This window comes from Eublepharis macularius, chromosome 1, assembly GCF_028583425.1.
Source record: "Eublepharis macularius isolate TG4126 chromosome 1, MPM_Emac_v1.0, whole genome shotgun sequence".
Lineage (NCBI taxonomy): Eukaryota > Metazoa > Chordata > Lepidosauria > Squamata > Eublepharidae > Eublepharis > Eublepharis macularius.
In genome coordinates, this window is record NC_072790.1 from 97,210,971 (window position 1) to 97,230,915 (window position 19,945).

At 41.8% G+C, this 19,945-nt stretch overlaps 1 protein-coding gene across 2 annotated transcripts in view; it reads right to left on the bottom strand.

The window, feature by feature from the left end:
* Positions 1-19,945, bottom strand: part of SCML4 (Scm polycomb group protein like 4) — a 71,386-nt gene that overhangs the window by 36,109 nt on the left and 15,332 nt on the right. For both annotated transcript variants that reach the window (XM_054997419.1, XM_054997427.1), the window contains exons 3-4: positions 17,121-17,321; positions 8,469-8,660 (exon numbers count right to left, since the gene is read on the bottom strand). In XM_054997419.1, coding sequence (XP_054853394.1) covers positions 8,469-8,660; positions 17,121-17,321 — 393 coding nt within the window. The remainder of the gene's footprint in view (positions 1-8,468; positions 8,661-17,120; positions 17,322-19,945) is intronic.

Sequence of the window (19,945 nt, forward strand, 5' to 3'; positions counted from 1 at the left end):
TACATATTGATAGCACGTCTCCTTGCTGTGCTGCATGTCACTAATATGGTGCATTTTCCTCATATGTTCACATCCATTCTGGTAGAAAAGTGAACTGCCCTTTCAATTATGCCACCACAGAGAGTTGCCTCTGCTGTTGAGGTGAGAGTGCCAGTCCTTCGTGCTGGCTCAGCAATCAGCAGCATGGACAGACACAGGACGATAGGCTACAGCTCCCAATGTATCTGAACTAAATATTCTGCCTAACTGCATACATTCTGCACATATTCTAAGCCAGGTAATAACCAAAAGGCCAGTTTAGTTTAAAACCCACTGGGCAACATCTTAGCATAACTGCTTCAGAGCAGCACTAAACCACTGTCATGAATGAAAAACAGTACAGTAAATAAATGTCAGTTTCTGCTTTGTGCAAAGGAGATGTTTACAAATGGCACATTATGCTAATATAATGTCCCCTTCCCTGAATCACTGTCAGCAAGTGTCTGAATAGAGGTGTATGGGTGGCAGTGCCATAACCCCACTTCCGACTTTAGCTTAGCTGTCAAAAAGAATGAAAAATCCATGTACGCAATCATCACATTCCATCTCATTGCAAACACTGCAGACAACATAATGACCTCCTCTTCACAAACCTTTTTAGATCAGGCAAATAGTTTTCTATTAAATTTTGTTGTGGTTGAGTGGATTGCACGGATCTCCCATTCCCCTTTTAAATCTGACCTTAATATTTTATTTATTGTTTAAGGGATAATGTTCATAGGAGAGGAATATATGAGGCAATAAATGGCTTGCGCAGGTAATTAAATGCTGAACCAAAGCTGAGACTACTGATAACCATAAAAGCCATTTATTTTGACTATGCTCCAAAGCCGTGTACTGCTCTTATTTCATGAGAGAAGACAAGAGCAAGCCTAGTGGGGGAGCAAATAAGAGAGAAAAGAGAACACAGCATCTTTATTGTATTTCAGTTATTGAACTTGTGTTGCTTTTGTCCCCTACAGAATATCACTTTGAATCCATACTGTAGACTTGCATGACTACTTTGTCCAGCCTTTCTACAAGATTTGCAATAAAGTTCTAGATGGGTTGAAATTATTTTCTTCTCCAAGATGGAGGCAAAGTTGTGTTGAAGTATAAAACGTGCAAAGTGTTTCAGATTTAGGCTGTCAAATGAAATTGTAATGCATTTCTGTTGCCAGTCAACTAGAAAGAACTAGTTTAGTGACTTACCTAAGATCCCAGAAAAACATAACAGAATAAGAGGTTGTAAGCAGGAAACCCATAAGGACTTAACAGGGTCACTTCATTTTTAAATCTGCAAGTGAATGTCATTATATTGATATAATGTTATGTATCAGGTTCTCAGAAGTCCCAGTTAACTTGCCATTGTTGCATATTCGTTTAATTTATTCTTCCATTCCTTCAAGTCTGGGCATTACAGCTTTCCATTTTGCTGCAAATATTACTCGTGCCACCATCACCATATGCTTGAATAGTTCTTTAGCTATTTGTTCTTTCAATTTAGACAGCATTTGATGATATAACAGCCACAAAATATTTTTTCTTCTGAACCACTTGCCAAGATTTTATTTTTCCTTGTTTGTCCATTATATACTCATAATTAATATTTTCAAAATTCTTTCTTGTGCTATTATCACAATAAACATCAACTGGGGATGTCAGTGGAGAGGATGGCAGACTTATTCTATTTCTTCATTGAAACCACATTCTTAATAAACCATCTCTCAATATATGCTTACCATCTTGCTTTTGAATTGTTTTTAGTGATCTTATTCCATAAATAGTTCTGTATTCCTTCTTTAACATCAATTGTATCTAATTTAACGTTCCTTTGATTTGAGTTTGATCCAGTCTGACACCAGATGAGTGCAGCTACTTGAAATTTGGTATGGCTAAGCCTCCTCTTAACAAAAGGGGGTACAGAAAAAAAGGGTAAGAAGGGAAGGAAAGACTATGTGCTGCAAAGATTACTAAAATACAGAGTTCAAGAACAAAAACTTTTACCAATATTAAAATAGAGATTAATATAATTATTAATTAATTATTAAGCTTAACTAACATATATTTTCCATCTGTACTACACAAACACAATTCAAGCCTATTCCTGCTTATTATTTAATATTAATAATAATAAAAAGACCTTGTTATTTCATTATTATGCCATGCTATCTTTTTCATTTTTAACAATAACAATTATTAGCAATTTTCTTGATGCAACTGATTACTATGACCTTTAGTATAAATATAAGTTACTATAAGAGATTTTAATGTATTTCTATTCCCTATCTTGTATAAAAAAGATATTCTTATATCCCTTCTGCATCTCTTTACCTTGTGTTTATACTTTACTTTTCAATAAACATATTAACTTTATACCAATATTTCCAAATTGTACAATCTGTTTTACCAATTATTTACCTAAACTACCAATTATCTTTATGTAATTGACCATGTTAAAATCAAATTATAAAATATATCAATATACAATTGGTTTCCAGTTTCCAGAGTTAAGACCTCCTAAAATTTTATCCACTATAAACAAAATTTCTCGTCAAATTTGTTGATAGATCTTCTATTGATATAATTCGTCAACTTTGCCATCACTGCATATTCTGACATTTTATCCTTTCAGATTTCTCTAGTGGGGCATTCTTCTTCTTTCCATTTGCTTGCCATTACTACTCTTGCTGCCATCAGCAAATGCCGAAGTAGTTCATGTAATGTTCTATCGATGTTATCTGGTATTATTCCCAACAGCATGATCTGGGGTTTCATGGCAAAATTAACTCTTAAAATCTTCTGAATCTCAGCATGTATATCTTCCCAATTTTTTTACTTATTTTGCATGTCCACCACATATGAAAGAAGGAGCCATCTGCTTCTTTACACTTCCAGCACAATCCTACATATTTCTTGTCCACTTTTTCAATGGTGTAATAAACCATCTAAAAAACATCTTATACCAATTTTTCCTAAGTGACTGACATGCTCTTTTTTTCATCCTATAATACTTGGGATCTTATTCTTGGTTTCTTTCCTCCCCATACAAAGTTATTAATCATTTTTTTGCTATTTTTAAAAAAATCTTTTCATATATATAAATTGGTAACATTAAAAATCTGTCCTAAATACAGGGGGGAAATTCCTCTTTCACAGCTGGTTTGAAACCTAGCCCTGAAAAAGAAACTATAAACAACTAGGAAGGATTGATTTTGATGAGGGTAAAATGGCCTGAATGGAAAAGTGCTTCCACTCATCTACCCCACACACAAACTTCAGCCACATAACAGACAAACAGAATTGCTACTTCCTGTGGCTACTTTGACATTAAGGGGAAAAAAACTCAGGGAAAACATTCATGTCACTAAACATCATGTGTAATTTGACCCTTAGGCCAGTCTTGGACTGGAAAAGCAGTTGAAAAGGATTTGGATGACAGGGAGCTTGATGGTATATTGTTCTCAAGAAATTGTTATATACTAGGTACTGATAAATTTATGGCCTATATGTTGCACATGGTTTGTGATATATTTATGAAATGTTTAGAAATCAGGTACCACCCCAACTAGTTTTAGGACCAGAATTATAGTGGGCCTGTATGAAGTTGGTCTATTTGTGCCTAAGGATCACTGAAAGTCAGCAAGCGGTTTGTTTTTTCACAGGGCTTTTTTCTGGGAAAAGAGGTGGTAGAACTCTCTATTATCACACGTGCGCGCGCAAAGTACATGTGCACTCCTGGAAATGTGTGATGATGTCACTTCCAGAAGTGCCGTTCCTCCTGAAAGTGACATCGCTCCTGGAAGTGACACTGCTTCCCGGAACCCAGCACAATGCATTACAATGAGATAAATATTAGTAAGCTTGGGAAATTACACTATTATGAGAAAGGGTTTTTTCTCCTTTCTGTATCCTCTACAAAAAGTGAAATCTTCCATTCCCTTTCCCAAACATTTCATTTTTTTGGAATCATATTTCAAAGGGGCCTCTAAAAATCCAAAAACCCATCTCACAAATCTAAAGTCTAACAGATTCCCTCTGCTAGCGTAGAAAAAAAATTCCAAAATTCTTTCTCAAAATTCCACAGAGTCTGAAATTCCTAATCTAATGAATATTGAATTTTCAAATTTTCAGGGAGGGTTTTGCTTTACTGGAACAATTCAAAATTAGATACTCAACTTTAGCTGCATTAGATTTATACTTAGTTTAAAATGGCTTTTTTTGTTGTCTGCCAACTCTACCTTGCCAATGGCTAAGCCATTGTGACATTGTGAAATGCTCATAAATAATCTAGTGACCCAGACAAACACCCATATGTCCACTGCAATTTCAGTGATGTTAATCAGCTGAGGGTGGGGAGAACCATTTGAGTTACAGCTATTTAGACATAAGAACACCTATATGCTGATGAATATATTGATGAAAGCCTTCTGTGACTTGGACACAGCTATCCGTTCCTAGTATAAAACTGGCATAACCATAACTGATATTTTAACTAACACAGAACAAATTTGCATTCAAAAGCTGTGGGAACCATAACAATGTCAACTTCAGTCAACAAAAGAATGAAAGCAACACACACACACACACACATACATGCACAGCCCCATCCATCCCCATGAAAAGAAAGCAGAATGAACTCAAAGCAGCACACACACACGCATGTGCACGCACATGCATACACAGCCCCACCCCACCTGAAATGAACTCAAAGCAGCACACATACACACACAGCCCCACCCACCCACGCCCCCAATGAAAATAAAACAGAATGAACTCAAACAGCACACTCATACACAGAAATCCCTGAATGAAATGAAAGCAGAATGAACTCAAAGCAGCTTAACTTCCTCTGGAGAGCTTGCCCCAGCAGTTCTGCTTGTTGTCTCTCTCTCACACATACACATGAATGGAAAATAGCAGAATGAACTCAAAGCAGCTAAACCTCCTCTGCAGAGCCAGCACCAGGCCCAAGCAGCATCTGCTTGCGCTCGCTCTCTCGCTCTCTCTCACTCAAGAAAGCAGAACAAACTCAAAGCAGCTTAGCTTCCTCTGCAGAGCCTGCAGGGCCGAAGGAGGAAGGAATCATGTGAGCAGATTCTAGAGCTTCCGGAACAGCGTTCTGGAGCATTCCCCCTGAAAAAAACCCTGGTTTTTCACCATCTATATGGAAAAGCAGAGATCCTGAAGGACATTGTGCTCCCCAGTTTCAACCGGGTTCAGCTGACCTTTGCAAATTCTGTTAAGAGCCTAGGGTTATACTGGATCTAGTGCTGCTACTAGAAATACAAGTTAACACAGCTGTAAAAAAATGCCTTCTACAAACTCAGGGGTTTTCTGCACAAGTTTTTTTTCTCTTGGCTCTGACCTTATATTTCTTCAGTTTGATTCCTGATTTCCACGTGCATTTGTTTGCCTTTAGTTTTTGCTTCAGGTATTTTGGTTTTTTCTTGATTTTTTTCTGGTTCTTTTGAGAACACTTTTTAAAAATTGATCTTTTTCTGGAAACCAATTTTGAGTTGATTTTTTCCTTGTGCATAATATTTTTTTGGTTTTGTTTGTCCCACCCACCTTTAGCCCACTTTTTGATGATTGGACATTCATATTCATTGAACAACTCCTCCCCCCACTCCCCACTCCTGGTTTTAGAAACATAGAAACATAGAGCTGGAAGTTACTCCAAAGGTCATCTAGTCCAACCCCAAGGGTCATCTAGTTAACAAATTAGGAAATTCACAGCTACCTTTCCCCCCTATATTTTTGCAGAAATATTAAAAAAGGTACATCTCCAAAACAACTGAACAGGCTAGAGACTTTTTAAAAATGAAAGCTAGGGATTCAAAGAATCTGCTACATGTATTGTTACAATAGCACATTGACAGAATGCTATGAAAATGATGATTTAAAAAAAATTGCAAAAGCCGGGGGGCCCAGGGGAGGGATGTGTATAGCCACTTCTGGTACCAGAAAAAGCACATCACTGCTGTTGCTCTGGGTTTCATTTCAGCAGAGGTCAGTTTGTCATGCTGGTGCTGGCCTCCACATCCTAACTCTGGGTCAGCCTGGGTCAGATTGGGGCAGGGGGGGACTTAGGTATAGATGGTGTTGCTGCTCCTCTTTTAGGCTTCACCATACAAAGACCTCCCCATGTGTTTTTTATGTTTTTTTTGAAAAACAGCCCGTATATTGATATAACATTATAAGCATATCCAAAAAATAAAATGTGTGTGTGTGTTGTGACATCACCAATGTTACCACTGATGGTGACAGCACCTTCTCTTGAAAATCTTAATTATTTAAGGCATGTTCAAAATAAAATAAACCATCTCCACAACTATAAAAATGCTAAGGGAGGTCAGATGTACAGAAGTACTGTATTCAAACTGATTTCAGTGCTTGTGGATCAACTGCTAAGAAAATCAGGAATACGTCAAGTGTGCAGAAGAGCCCTCAGTCTAGCCTGGAAGATGGCTCCCAACCTCAACATGGCTATTCTGGCCATCTGGATCCACAGCACAGTAACATTGAGACTAGACTATTGTAATACACTTTACATAGGTCTCCCCTCAAAATCAGCTTGGAGACTTCAGTTGACGCTATCCCTCAGTTACCAGGCTCAATTCAAGGTTTTGGCTATCACATACAAAGCCCTTCATAGCCTTGGTCCCTCATATCTACAGAACAGCCTTGCTCCTTATGCCCTGCCACAGCAGGTTCGTTCATCTGAACAGGGGCTTCTGCAGGTGCCACCTTGCTCATGGGCAAAATCAACAGCTGCCTGTACACATTCATTCTTTGTAGTGGCCCCCACCTTAGGAAATGGCCTGCCTGAAGAAGTCAGGAAAGCTCCCATTCTCCTGGCTTTCCACAAATTGCAAAACTGAATTATTCAGGAGGGTCTTCTTACACAGGTAATAGGGCTGTGCTGTAAGGAAATGTTTCAGAGGGAAGCTTTGGTAAAGGGATAAATATACTACTGGGTACCACCTGTAATATACTAGCATGTACTGCCTATTGCTGCAAGAATGACCCTATTGGATATGCAAGAGTGATCCTACTGGATAGCTCCACATTGCTTAATATATTGTATCAATCTGCTTATGCTTTGTTTCAGCATTTTTCCAGCTCTGTATCAGATTTCTGCTTGTTTTCAAATTCCTGTTATCCTTACCCTATTATATTATTTATTAACTGCTCCAGTTACTGATCATATTGACTTACACTGTGTAATCTGTCTTGAATCTTGGTGAGAAAGGTGGACTATAAATAACATAAATAAAATAAAAATAGAGTAAAACAGAATTATTATGAAGCATATTTATTCTGATATTTATATGCAATTTTTCTTCCCAATGGAGAGCCAAAGCACCTTAAAACATCAATCTCCCCTTCCTCCATTTTGCCACCTAAATGCTATGTCGGACTGCGTTGCGGCTAAGTAATCACACCAGACACTTGTATGGGTTAGAAATGGCCACAACTGGCACCTCGGCACATGTTGTTCTGTCGCCGGCTCTGCCTGGCGAACCTTGCATCCAGATCTGTCGGGGTGAGCAGTCCCGCAGGCCCACTCACCCTGTTGGGATCTGGTCCAATGCCTAAAAAACCGCCACAGGAGGCAGGCCAGCGGCCCGACTCCCGCCAATGCTCCAGCTGCTGCAACCAAAAAAGATGGAGCCACCCCTTACCCCCAGGGCCCCTAACTTTGATGCCCAGAGGGAGGTGAAAAAAACCCAAGTGGCCTCGGCCAACCTGGCCCCTTGCGGGAAAAATTCCTCCCTGGCTCCCGAAGGCTACCGGCTCAACGGCCCTGGTGGTCTCTGCCAGGGTCCTCCAGGGGGCCCACTCTCATCCCCCTGAGTGTGCTGCCCCATTGTCATGCCCGTCCTCAGCATCGATGCAGCCTCTTCTCCGGGGGTGCCTTGCCTGTAACTGAAGCTGCTCCTGCAGATGCTCGAGTAGCAATGGCACTGACCACGCGGATGGACCGGCGTTGGATGGACGCTCTGCCTCCACTCTTTGTCGCGCCTCCTCTCCGTCCTGCCCCGGGTGCCAACCCAGCTTGCCGGTGAGTCGGCAGCTTCCTTTTATCTTCACAACAACCCTTTGAAGCATGTTAGGTTGAGAAGGTGTGACTGCCCCAAGGTCACTCAACAATTTTCCATAGCAGCGTGGGTGTTTGAACCTGGTTCTCTCAGATTCTAGTCTAACATTCTTATCTACCGCACCACACTGGCTCTCAGAATCTTAACTGCACCATTGTTTTCTTCTTGCAACCACTTTCCAAGTGCTGGTTCTTTATAATTCTAACAGATTTTATTCTAGTTTTTGCAAGTTCACTTCATCATATGCAATTATACATAACTGCACTTCATAAAATATATTTTCCTATGAAATGGAGGTTGATTTTTAGTTATTTATCCATATGTGTATTCACTATTAAAACCTACCTGACTCCATTCGTCCATTTTCATATTCTTCTGGGTTTTCTGAAGTGTTGTATTGTGGGAAAGGCTGATTGCTGAAAAGATTGTCACACAATAAGCTACGGCAAAGCTTTTTTAGGAACCGCAAAACATAGCCAATGCTGTTCACTACTGGCAGGCTCAGGAGGTGTTGTTTCCCATCAAATGAAGCAGAAACTGAGGGAGAAATTGGAAAGAATTAATCATTCAATATAATCAAATGAATGCCATGTATTCTAAGACATCTCTTAACGGACCCCATCCCTTCGTTGTTCTTGGTTCAGTCTCAAGTTCTGAACATTCATGAATAAATGAAGGATGACAATGGCACAGATCTCTATTGAGTTTTACTGTTCTAAGTAGTAAAAGAGTCCAGTAGCACCTTTAAGACTAACCAACTTTATTGTAGCATAAGCTTTTGAGAACTACAGCTCTCTTTGTCAGCAGAGCCGGATCCAGGCGCGTGGGCACCTGGGGCAAACCTTGCCTGGGTGCTCCGCGCATGTGCAGTGCGTGCGCACTCCTGGCGCTGCGTGATGATGTCACTTTTGTGATGTCATCACGCAGGGTGGGAGCCACACCCACCTGCGCAGCAAGCCGTCCGCTCCAGCGCCCAGTGAGCCATGGAACTGGCAGCGGTGCAGGTGTGCGCTGGGGTGGCTGGCTGGCTTGCTGCGTGCGCAGGACCTCCCAGCCCTGCGCTCAGCCACCCACATGGCAAGCCAGCTGCCCCAGCGCACACTCTCGCTGCTGACAGCTCCGCGGCTCACCAGGTGCTGGGGTGGCCAGCTTGCTGCGCGGCCAGCTGAGCGCAGGGCTAGGAGGCCCTCAGTGCAGTTAGCATGCCCCACTGCCCTGTGCCGCCCGCGTGGCAAGCTGGCCCCCCCAGCACAGGTTGAGCCGTGGAGCTGGCGGCGGTGAGGGCGTGCGCTGGGGCAGCTGGCTTGCCGCGCTGGTGGCTGAGCGCAGGGCTGGGAGGTCCTGCACGCGCAGCAAGCCAGCCAGCCACCCCATCGGCAGGGCTGGCGAGGGTCTCCCAACTCTGCACTCAGCCTCCTGGGCAGCTGGCAACCACGCCCAGCACCCCCTCTTTGGCGGCACCCGGGAAGACTACCCCCCCTGCCCCCCCTCAATCCAGCCCTGTTCGTCAGATGCAGAGAGCTGCATCTGAGCTCTTCGTCAGATGCAAAGAGCATATGCTGCAATAAATTTAGTTAGTCTTAAAGGTGCTACTGGACTATTTACTATTTTGCAACTACAGACTAACACGGCTAAGTCCACTGTTCTAAGTATTTTTCAGATAGAGGCATTTGAATTTCTCTTCCAGAGCTACTGAGTCTTGATAATCTCCAGATTCATATAAAGCTTTTGCTACTGATCAGATCAGGAGAGGGAGTGCATGAAAGGACAAGCCAGCACTGGGGTCATTGGGGAAGGTGGGGGTGAATTTCCTGCATTGTACAGGGGGCTGGACAAGATGACCCTTGAGGATCCCTTCCAGCTCTATGTTTCTTACTGGTTTATCTGTCTGTATTGAGCTAAGCCAATCCTCCACCATCCAATGAAAACTGATCTTTAGTTTTTTCCGTTTTGTAACAAGAACTTGAGTCCTTGGTAGCTTTTTCTTTATGTATTATGATTTTTTTCATATTGAGTGACATAAGTGCAGGTCAATGCTAAATGTGGTACATCAGAACTAAAACAAACACCATCAACAAATTCATCACCACAATTTACTATATGAAGTGACAAAAAATGTCACAACAGTTTGGGGAAAGGCCTCTCTATTGACTGTGTCAATTGATCAATAGTAGACATCACACAAGTTGGACCCAGGTCTGAATGGGAACTAATCTGCACTCTTTCTCCAGTGTAGATACAGCCTATGTTATCTGCTGTTGTGGATTTATATCATGTTAGTTTATTATGATCTAAATTAACCAGTGTGTTAGTTTAGACCTGTTAAGAAACTCCCTCCACTTTACTTTTTAGGTCTGCTAACATCTTCTAGACCAGTATTTGTGCTGCTGAGTTCTATGATTTGTATTCTGGTATAGCAAAAACAATTTTAAATATATTTAATTTTTAGCTCTGATGCTTCAGTTTGTGAGTCAAATTAATTTGAAGTCTGGAGTCAGATCCACAGGGCAATAATTCTGTTCATGTTACCAGTAATTAAATAACACTTGTGCAAGAACAAAGGAATGGATCTCATTGGCCACAATTGATTTTCAGGAACAAACTCAACTAATTCCATGAATGACTATATATGTGGAAATCACTGAATTGCCAATTCAAAAACAAAATAGATTACATAGTTGGAAGCAGAAGATGGAGAACCTCTATTCTCTCTGCTAAAACAAGACCAGGAGCTGATTTTGGTACAGACCAGGAATTGTTAATATTAAAAATTAGAATAAAGCTGAAGAGAAATACTAAAAGAATCATAGTGCCAAAATATAATTTAAATAACATTCCTGAAGAATTTAAAGACCAAGTTGTAGTGGCACCTTGCAGAAGAATATTGTGATCTCAAGTTGTGTGTGGTGTACTATAGTCCCTCTCAAGTTGTGATTGGTGTACCATAATCCCTCCCTCTTGTGCCCAGTTGCAGATTAGGCCTGAACATTCTTTTCTGCCAATATAAAGTACTTTTCTCTTTAAAATCTTGTTTTTCACTCTAATGTTCATTTGTCTAATCATAGTTTCATGCTATTGAATTTAGGAGTGAGGTGTTTAGATTAGCACCGGGGACAAGAGTTTCAGGGAGGATAGTAATACTCTTCAACACTTGCTGGACACACTCCTTATCAGTTGTCCTTGCATACATCATCTTTCTCTTTGAAGGCAGTTAGGAGAAAACAAGTACCAGGTGTAACTATGTAACTTAGTATCTATATAAGCCTAAGAAACCCCCTCCCCTGTTGAACCTCAACTCAGGCTGAACCATAGAGCAGCGCTGTGCAACCTGCCAGAACCAGGGGTCCACCCGTTGTCATCTCCTGGGGTTCCCAGCAGCAGTATAGGGGCGTAAGAATAAGTTGTATCTTTTGTCCCTTTTTTTGCATTTATTCATTTATTTCCTGTACATTACTGGAGGGATTTAATAATTCTGCTTTCTTTCTACACTTTTGTACTTATTGTCTTCAAATCCAAAATAATCATTTCCCCTTGTAAAGACATGTAAAGAACAGATTACTAAATTTAATTGATTCTGAGCTGGAAGAACTGTGGGCTGAAACCAGAGATATTATCAAGAAATAATGTGCAAAGACTATTCCTGTAGCCAAAAGAAAAGATAAGCCTACATAGATGACTGATAAAACTCTTAAAATTGCTAAAGATGGAAGAGAAGCAAAAGTAAAAGGTGACAGAAACATAATGAGAATTCTAAATGCAGTTTTTGGTAACTTGCACACAGAGACATCCATGAACAGGGACTCACGAACAACCACAAACATGGCCCTGTTCACGAACATGTTTGTGGTTGACTGTTCATGGGGACCAGCTGGCTCTTCTCCAGCCATCATCCAAGTCAAGATCCCTACTGCACCACTCCCAGAAACCTGACCTGAGCAGGCACCAGGAAAGGTACCAATAATAAATAATAGCTTGGCCCAGAGCCTGGCAGCAGCCCTGGAACTTGAAGGGGTAGATCCCTATCCCACCACACACAAAGAAAATTCAAGCTCCAATGCACTCTCTATATCAAAATGCCAACAGCAGCTGTCTCTCCCTCTCCAAAGCCAGAGCTGGGAGCCCCCCTCCCCCCTGGTCTTTGTTCCCTTGTAACAAATTTGGAGCTCTACACTTGAAAGGAAGACCTGCCTATCAAGCTAAATTGGGCTTAGATTGGGGTTTCCAGGGCAACAGCAGGAGTTCAGACAGAGTTCAGACAATCCCTGCCTAAATTGCCAAGGGAATTGATTGCAGGTGCCAGACTGTCTGGCTTGACGAACAGCAACAAACAAGGCTTGCAACAACCACCTGTTCATTTAGAATGGAGCCTCACGAACAGCTTGTTCGCAAACAGCAGATTGGGCTGTTTGTGGCTTTTTTTTGTTTGTATTGCTATTCATGCCCATCTCTAGTCATGACAGGAATTACATTGTTCCTGGTGCTACTCGGACATAATGGGTTGTGCTGGGGGCTGACAGAGTGTAAATTGGCCTGCTAAATTGCATCCAATTACTAGTTTGGTAAGTGCATCCAATGTGACTCCCCCTGCACCCCCCCATCCCCTGGTTTGGTCCCCCCAGGGCCCTAACAACCCTACTAAACTGAGACACCAAAGAGTTGTAATGTTTTGCATCTAAGTATTTCAGATTTTATTTCTGCTTGTTAATGTATTTAAAACATTTTTACTGTGGGTTTAAATGAAGGCCTCTGAGGAAAGGAGGAGGAGGGCTGGATAGTTGAATGGAGTTGGTAGCTATACCCAAGAGGCGAAGTGAACAGCAGTTTTTAGTCAGTGCTAAGGAAAAGGTTCAGACAGGCTTTATATACCCTCAGAGAGAGGTTATTCAGACTAAAACAGGCACACTGTGTGAAAGCCTGAAAGGGGTTTTATTCTGGCTAAGTTAGGCAAACTATGTGTGTGCCTGGGTCAGTCTGTGTATATCTGAGACAGAGATTATTCAATCTAGGTCAGGTAAGCTTTGTGGAAAGGCCCAAGCAAATCTATGTCTGTGTGGATGAGATAAAAGTTTATTTAGTGATCCCATATTTGTCTCATAACCGTCCTCACATGCTGACTGTTCTGTCATACTATCATCTATAACAAGCCTTCCTATTTCACCAGTTAAGCTGAGGAGATCTAAGGTGAAAGCTTTTGGTGGCAGCAAAAAATTTTCAAGGGAGTCGGGGAGGCAGCAATATATAGATCATAGAAACAAAAAAGGGAAGATGTTCTTGAGGTAAAAGCCTGGGTAAAGTACAGAACACCTGAAGCTTTGTGTAAGTGGAAATAAAAGGAGTGTTGATTGTGACAAGAGCCTTCCTGAGGTGTAAGGTAAGGAGGATCTGAATTGAAGATCCAAAGGCAAAGGTTATTAAAAACAGCAAATGGTTACATGAATGGTTTCCAATTGGCAAAAATGTCAGAAATTGATGTATATTATCTCCCTATCTGTTCAATCTATATGTAGAACATATTATAAGGAAAGCTGGATTAGATTTAGAAGAAGCTGAAGTGATGTGGAAAAGGCCATTTTATGGATAAGAGCACATCTCTTAGACAGCTGAGTTACAAGGATATAAAGGTCAAGGAAAGATCAGTCTGGTAGCTCATCTGTAAGGAAATGAAACTTCTTCAGCAATTCTCTAAGAGAAAATCGAGTAACTGCTCATGTCTATTTTTTGGTGTTTGGCATTAAAGGCACTGACAGTGTCATTAAAGTGACTTCTTTTTTATTCTGTGCACTCACTGTATGTAATCTGTTTCTACCTGTGCCTTTATCAATAAACATTATTCAAAATGTGCTGGTTATTTCCAGACTTCCACTGTGAAAATTGGTAGAAGGTACATTAACAATTTGAGATATGCAGATGACACCACATTAGTGGTAGAAAATAGTGAAGAATTGAAATGGCTACTGATGAGGGTTAGAGAGAAATTGACCTCAACCCTTGCCCACAGTCCTAGAAGACAAAAGGCAAAGGACAATGACTAGGTACGTTTTAAGGTCCAGCTGGAGGAGGGGTGTCAAAAGATGTCCAAAAGGGCTCCACAAAACATTTGGTTTGCAAATGCACGTACTAAACCAACTCACAGTGCAATCATATGCAGGGTTAGCTCTTATAAGACCATTGAAGTCAATGGGTTTAGAACATATGGCTCTTGCTTAGGATTACACTGTCACTCACTCTTGGGGTTTTAGGCTATGAGCAGGATAGTCATTTTAAAAGTCTGCATTGTACAGACTAAAAAGGAATCCTTTGCTTTCTTGTCAAATCAAAGAAGTATACTGGGCTTAAGAAAGGCCCAGAAGGAGACTAAACATGTCTTGATTAGTGTCTGTGTGCGCCTTGACTTTTGAGAACCATCCTCATACTTGGACTTCACCTCAATTGTCCTAGTAAAATGAATACAAACTCAATGCTAGCATCCATTTTCAAAGGGCAAAGGCACAAAGCAACACAATGATCTCCCTTTAAAACCGAGGTATCAGAATAAACATTGATGATGTGCAAGGTCAGGACAGAATTTTCATTAGTCCTGCCAGATCTGGGTTGAGAAATTCCTAGAGATTTTGGGGTAGAACCTGGGGATTGCAGGGTTTGGGAAGGGGAGGGACCTCAGTTGAGTATAATGCCACCCTCCAAAGCAAGCCCATCCTCCAAAGCAAGCTTTTCTCCAGGGAAAGTCATCTATGTGGTCTGAAGATCACAACGTTCCTAGGTCCCTCTCCCCACCCCCAGCAATCACCAGGGGTGGGAGGAAATGCTATGTCATGGGGGGCTTGCCAGCAACATCATAACATCGCCTGTGATATACTAACATTACTCCTTGTGAGCCTGGAAATGATGTCAGCAATGCACTGATGTCACGTCTGAATCCCCCGCCACCAGCATTAGAATAGGATTGCCAGGTGTCTGGTTTTCCCCCCAGACAGTCCAGTTTTTTATCGGGCTGTCCAAGGCAAAGGAAGTTAAAATACTGGACATATAAATGTCTGTTATTTTTGCCCATGGCGGAGGAGCAGCTGGTGGCTAGCCTTCAGGAGATGGCAGCAGTGCCGGCAGTCCTTTCTGCACTCCCTCCCCCCTAGGGGAGTGGCCATCAGGTCTGCCCAGCCTCCTGTGCCACCTGTACCACCTTCCCCCTGCTTCTAGCCAAGCAGTGGAGAAGTGCCTAGCCAGCTCAGCCTCCTCTGCGCTCAGGAAGTGGCAGGCCCCCTCACCCACCCTTAAGAGCTGAAGAAGTGCCCAGCCAAAGAAGCACTCAGCCTGTCCAGCCTCCTCATGTGCATTGGAGAAGTGACCAGCAGGCATACCCAACCAGGGGCAGCAATAACGTCACTGAAATGATGTCCTCATTCAAGAGTCGGGAGTTTGTGTATGCTTTGTGCACTCACAAGAAGGTTCACTTTGGTGAGTGCCAGGGCCCCTGACCATTTTTTGTGGGGGAGGCCATCTGGAAACCCTACACGAGAATGGTTAAGCCTGGAAGATCAGCTGTAATTCCAGGAGATCTCCATACTGTACCAAGAGGTTGGCAACCCTATCCTCCTGTTTTCAAGAGTAACAGGAATCTGTAAATCACATCACAATGTATTGTCTTCCCTGAACCCCAGCATGACCCTGCAGTGTTTTCAAGGGGAAAGCTGCAAAATACAATGCAATGGGATATTTCCTGTGAAGGCTGTACCATTGGAAATACACTTGGTCTGAATGCTTAGAATTGTCAAGAAACTGACTTTGCCTAGTCTGTTTCTTGGCTTTCCAAACCTTTGATTCAGGTTTCTAGGCCTGGCTAAGCGTAGACAGTCTGTCCCTGGGAGAGTGCAGGCATCATGACTCTGCAGGTTTCAGAGGTGAAACTGAAACACACAGCTGCAAGATGACATCAGAGGTTCAAGGTCAGAGGCTGGAAGGGCAGTTTTGTATCTATATTTCATCATCAGTGCAAGGGATTCTGAATGTGAGTACATGGCCGCTTTAGAGGAATGTGCAACACCCCTGATTGTTCAATCCATATCAGACCATTGCAGCCGGTGTGGAATAAAGCAAATGTCTTCATGCTAGTCTGCCCTCTTGTTCTGTGAGGTTGCTGGTAGATGACTGCACTACACGTTCTTTGGATCTGATTACCAGGATTATTGCTCTTGGATTTTGGAACTCTATCTGGACTTTGTGCTTTTAGCCTGATAAGGTAACATCTGCATCAAAGGACCAAACTAGTACTTTAGGATAGTTATTGAGCTTTGTTATTTTTTTTTCTTGTTTGCACATTTCTATGTTCATAATCTTTTCACTCTTCTTAATAAACTCTATTGCATATACTTGTGTGGTGTTATTTGGGGTGTGAGTGCTTCAACTTGAATCCAGTACTATGGTCTATTTGCCATAGCTACCCAATTAATTTGTAGAAATCCGTCAGCAAAGTGGTCTACATAGATGGCATTATAGTTTGCTGAAGTCCCTCTCCTCCCCAAACCCCATCCTCTCCAGGCTCCCTCCCTCCACATCTCTAGAAATTTTTCAACCTGGCGCTAGCAACTTTATTCAGGGCTGAGTTCTTGTTGTTTAACACCTAGTATGGCTTTGAGATTTGTCTCTTGGTCTCAAGCCGAGGGTTAGCCAGAGAGACTGTTGGTGGAAACCGTTATCCTGGGAAGTGAGGGTTCACTCCCCAGTTTTGAATGTTTGGCTCTTGCTTTTCTACTCAGGGCAGCTTGTGAATACAAATATATTGTTCCATGTTTCATATTTGAAGACCATCTTAATTCCTTTGCTTGTTTACAAGTTGAGGAAAATGCGAGATTATACTACAACATCCTAAGAGAGGCCTCTAAAATACTGGGCTTTTCTAATTTTTTGTCAGTGATAACTGAATGAAAAGTTAGCTTAGAATCTAGAAGCTTCTGTTGTAAGAGCATATTGTATTTTAATCACAAAATACTTTCTCACTCTTACCTGACACCATTTCACCTCCATAGCCCTGCTTGACAAGCGAGAAAACTGTTTTTTGTTGGTGTGCGCAGTCAATGCATGCTTGAACTGCCTGCTGTAGCACCGTGGAAGGCCGTTCAGGCCCAAAGTGGTCCGGAAGTTGTTGTACTCTTTTTCTCTCAAGATATGGCCCCATATTAGCTTGTTTGTTGACATAAATGCACACTGATGAAAGAAAATCCCACAGTAATTATCACAAGAGGTACCAAAAGGTCATCAAAATATCATTTCTGTTTTCTGTTTATGTATGGATACATTCCCTGAACAAAAGCCAATAATATCAGGGTACATCTAGACCAGTGGCTTTTCATGCAACTGCACCTCATCTGCATGTAGAATGTCCCATTTCTAAATTGGTGAGGGGGGGGGGTTACATTGAAGCTTGTTACATATCAACAGTCACAACAGAAGTCACTACAAAACAATGAGATATTTGTATATTTTAAAATTTTGTATACCTTAACTTTTAAAAATATATATATTTCACATCAACAGAGCTGGAGAGGTGGTTTCCCCTTAATTGCAGTAGTGTCCTCTAGGGTATCAGAGTCGATGGCAACCATTCATCTGGGAGAAAATAATCTAAGGGTCACTCTACAGGTTACTTCTTTTATGATTTCTCCATGGAGTCAACCCATGCTCTGCACAGACTCATTTCAGCCCTGGAGACTGGCTTCTATAAAAAAATGAGAGTGCAAATGGTCTCAGAAAGTTGCTGCCGGGGGAGGGAGAGCTCCCTGACTTTCAAGTTCCCCCCCCAACCAAAACCAATGGAAAGGGGAGACTTTTCCCCACTGCTGTTGGTCCACGTGGAGGTACTGTGTGCACATTCTGCTGCTGCATGTGCACACAATACCTCCACGTGGGAAGGGGGAAACTCCCCCTTCCCTGCCCACTGTTTTTTTTAAAAGCCAAGCTCTGGAGCTGACATGTGTCTGCATAGAGCATGGAGTGGATCCGTGGAGAACTCAAAAAAGAAGTAACATGTAGAGTGACCCTGCTTTCATTCTCTGCTGGTTACCATTGAGAATGAAGTCTGCTGGTAGCTACATAAGCCTCTCCTGGCTGCTGTTCCTTTTAGGGATGCCAGGGACCTAATCAGGGTGCTGGAGGCAGGTGGGCGGGGACAGTGGTGCACTTACCTCCCATGCATGCTTTATGCATGCACATGCTCCCACACTCCCCCTCCACAGAGGAATCCTGTTACACACTGACTGAAAATTGCCCCTTTGGAGGCAGTTTTTACTTTGAGCATGCGTGTGCACATCATGGCACCTTCCTTCATCACATTAGAAAATGAACAGGAAAGAGGAGGAGACAATCCTGTTCATTTTCCAACAGGATGAAGGAAGGAACTGCAGCTCGTGCTTGTACGCTCAACCTGAAAACTACCTCCAAAGGGGAGGTTTTCAGTCAGCATCACTGGGATTCCTCTTTGGAGGGAGAGCATGTACATGAGTTTCTCCCACCCCCATGCTCCCCCGCTGCTGGCCAGGTGAGCAGCACCAGGGAAATGGCAGGTGGAGAGCAGGGGATCCCCCGCTCCGCATAGGGGGATGGCAAGCATAGTTCCTTTATGTATAAAATGTGTAGTGGAATGTTAAGGATTGGCTTTCAGAGAGAAAGAGAGAGAGGATAATATATATGGATACTGAGAACTATATCTTGTGTTCAATTGAAACTTCCATTTTTCCACTGGAAAGGACTGTATTTTAAGGAAATAATTACTTCATATGAAGTCCACACAAAGGTAAAATTTACACATATGGTCTGTTCTCTCAAACTGTAAAATCCAAATTTCAAACTTTGACCCTGAATCATAATTACATTTGCATTAAAAATAGATTTGGGGGTGAAAATTGGTAGTAACTAGACAATCTGTACAATTGGTTTCCATTCAGGGAGAGGAACAAAAAAATGAATGTCATTTTTAGAGGTCAGGTGGAAATGGATTAATATCTGATTTCATAATAGATGATCAGATGACTTCAGCAGACACTATGGCAGATCTTATGTTAATGCCAAATATGTTTCAGTATTAATGTTAAAGTTAACGTCCTCAGAAAAGGAGAGCTTTTTATGCATAAACGAGTGGTGGCAGATTTCTCTGAAATCCATAAATCCATAGTGGGGGAAACTCATCTGTGAAAAATGGGAATTGACCTCAGCTGCTTCCTCAGAAAAAATGGCCAACTATAAAGAATTTGTTTAAATACTGAAGGCTGAGTGTACACTATATTGCATTATGGATATACTGTTTCCTGAAGATAAATTGTTTCCTGAATATATATACTGGATAAAATTTAATACAGTAGACCACAGAAAGCTCTTAATGACAGCACAAGAAGTTTTGCAACACTTCTCTGACAAAACAGAAATCACCCCTGCCATTCAGTTCTTAGCTTGAGTTCTCAATATAATCTATCTATTGTGTTCTTCTATCACTCAAACTGCCTCCTTTGATTAACTGCAGATGCAGACACTTAAAATTCCTTGAAAGGGTTTAGGACTAGAGTTACTTTCTGTGCTGCTTCTACAAGTACACTATTTGTACATCCTTGCAGAAACTCATTAGAAAGCACAAATGATTTCTCTCAGAAAGGGCACTCTTACCTTTGGGTAAACATATTAGAGTCTGTCCACATAAAAAGAATCAAGGATTGAACTCCAATTTTCAGGTTGGATGGGGGCCAAAAGACGTTCCAGTGGCACCCAGAAAAATATCTAAGCTTGCAGAGTGCAAAGCAGTATTTACTGTTTCATATATAAAGAGAAGGACAAAATGAAGA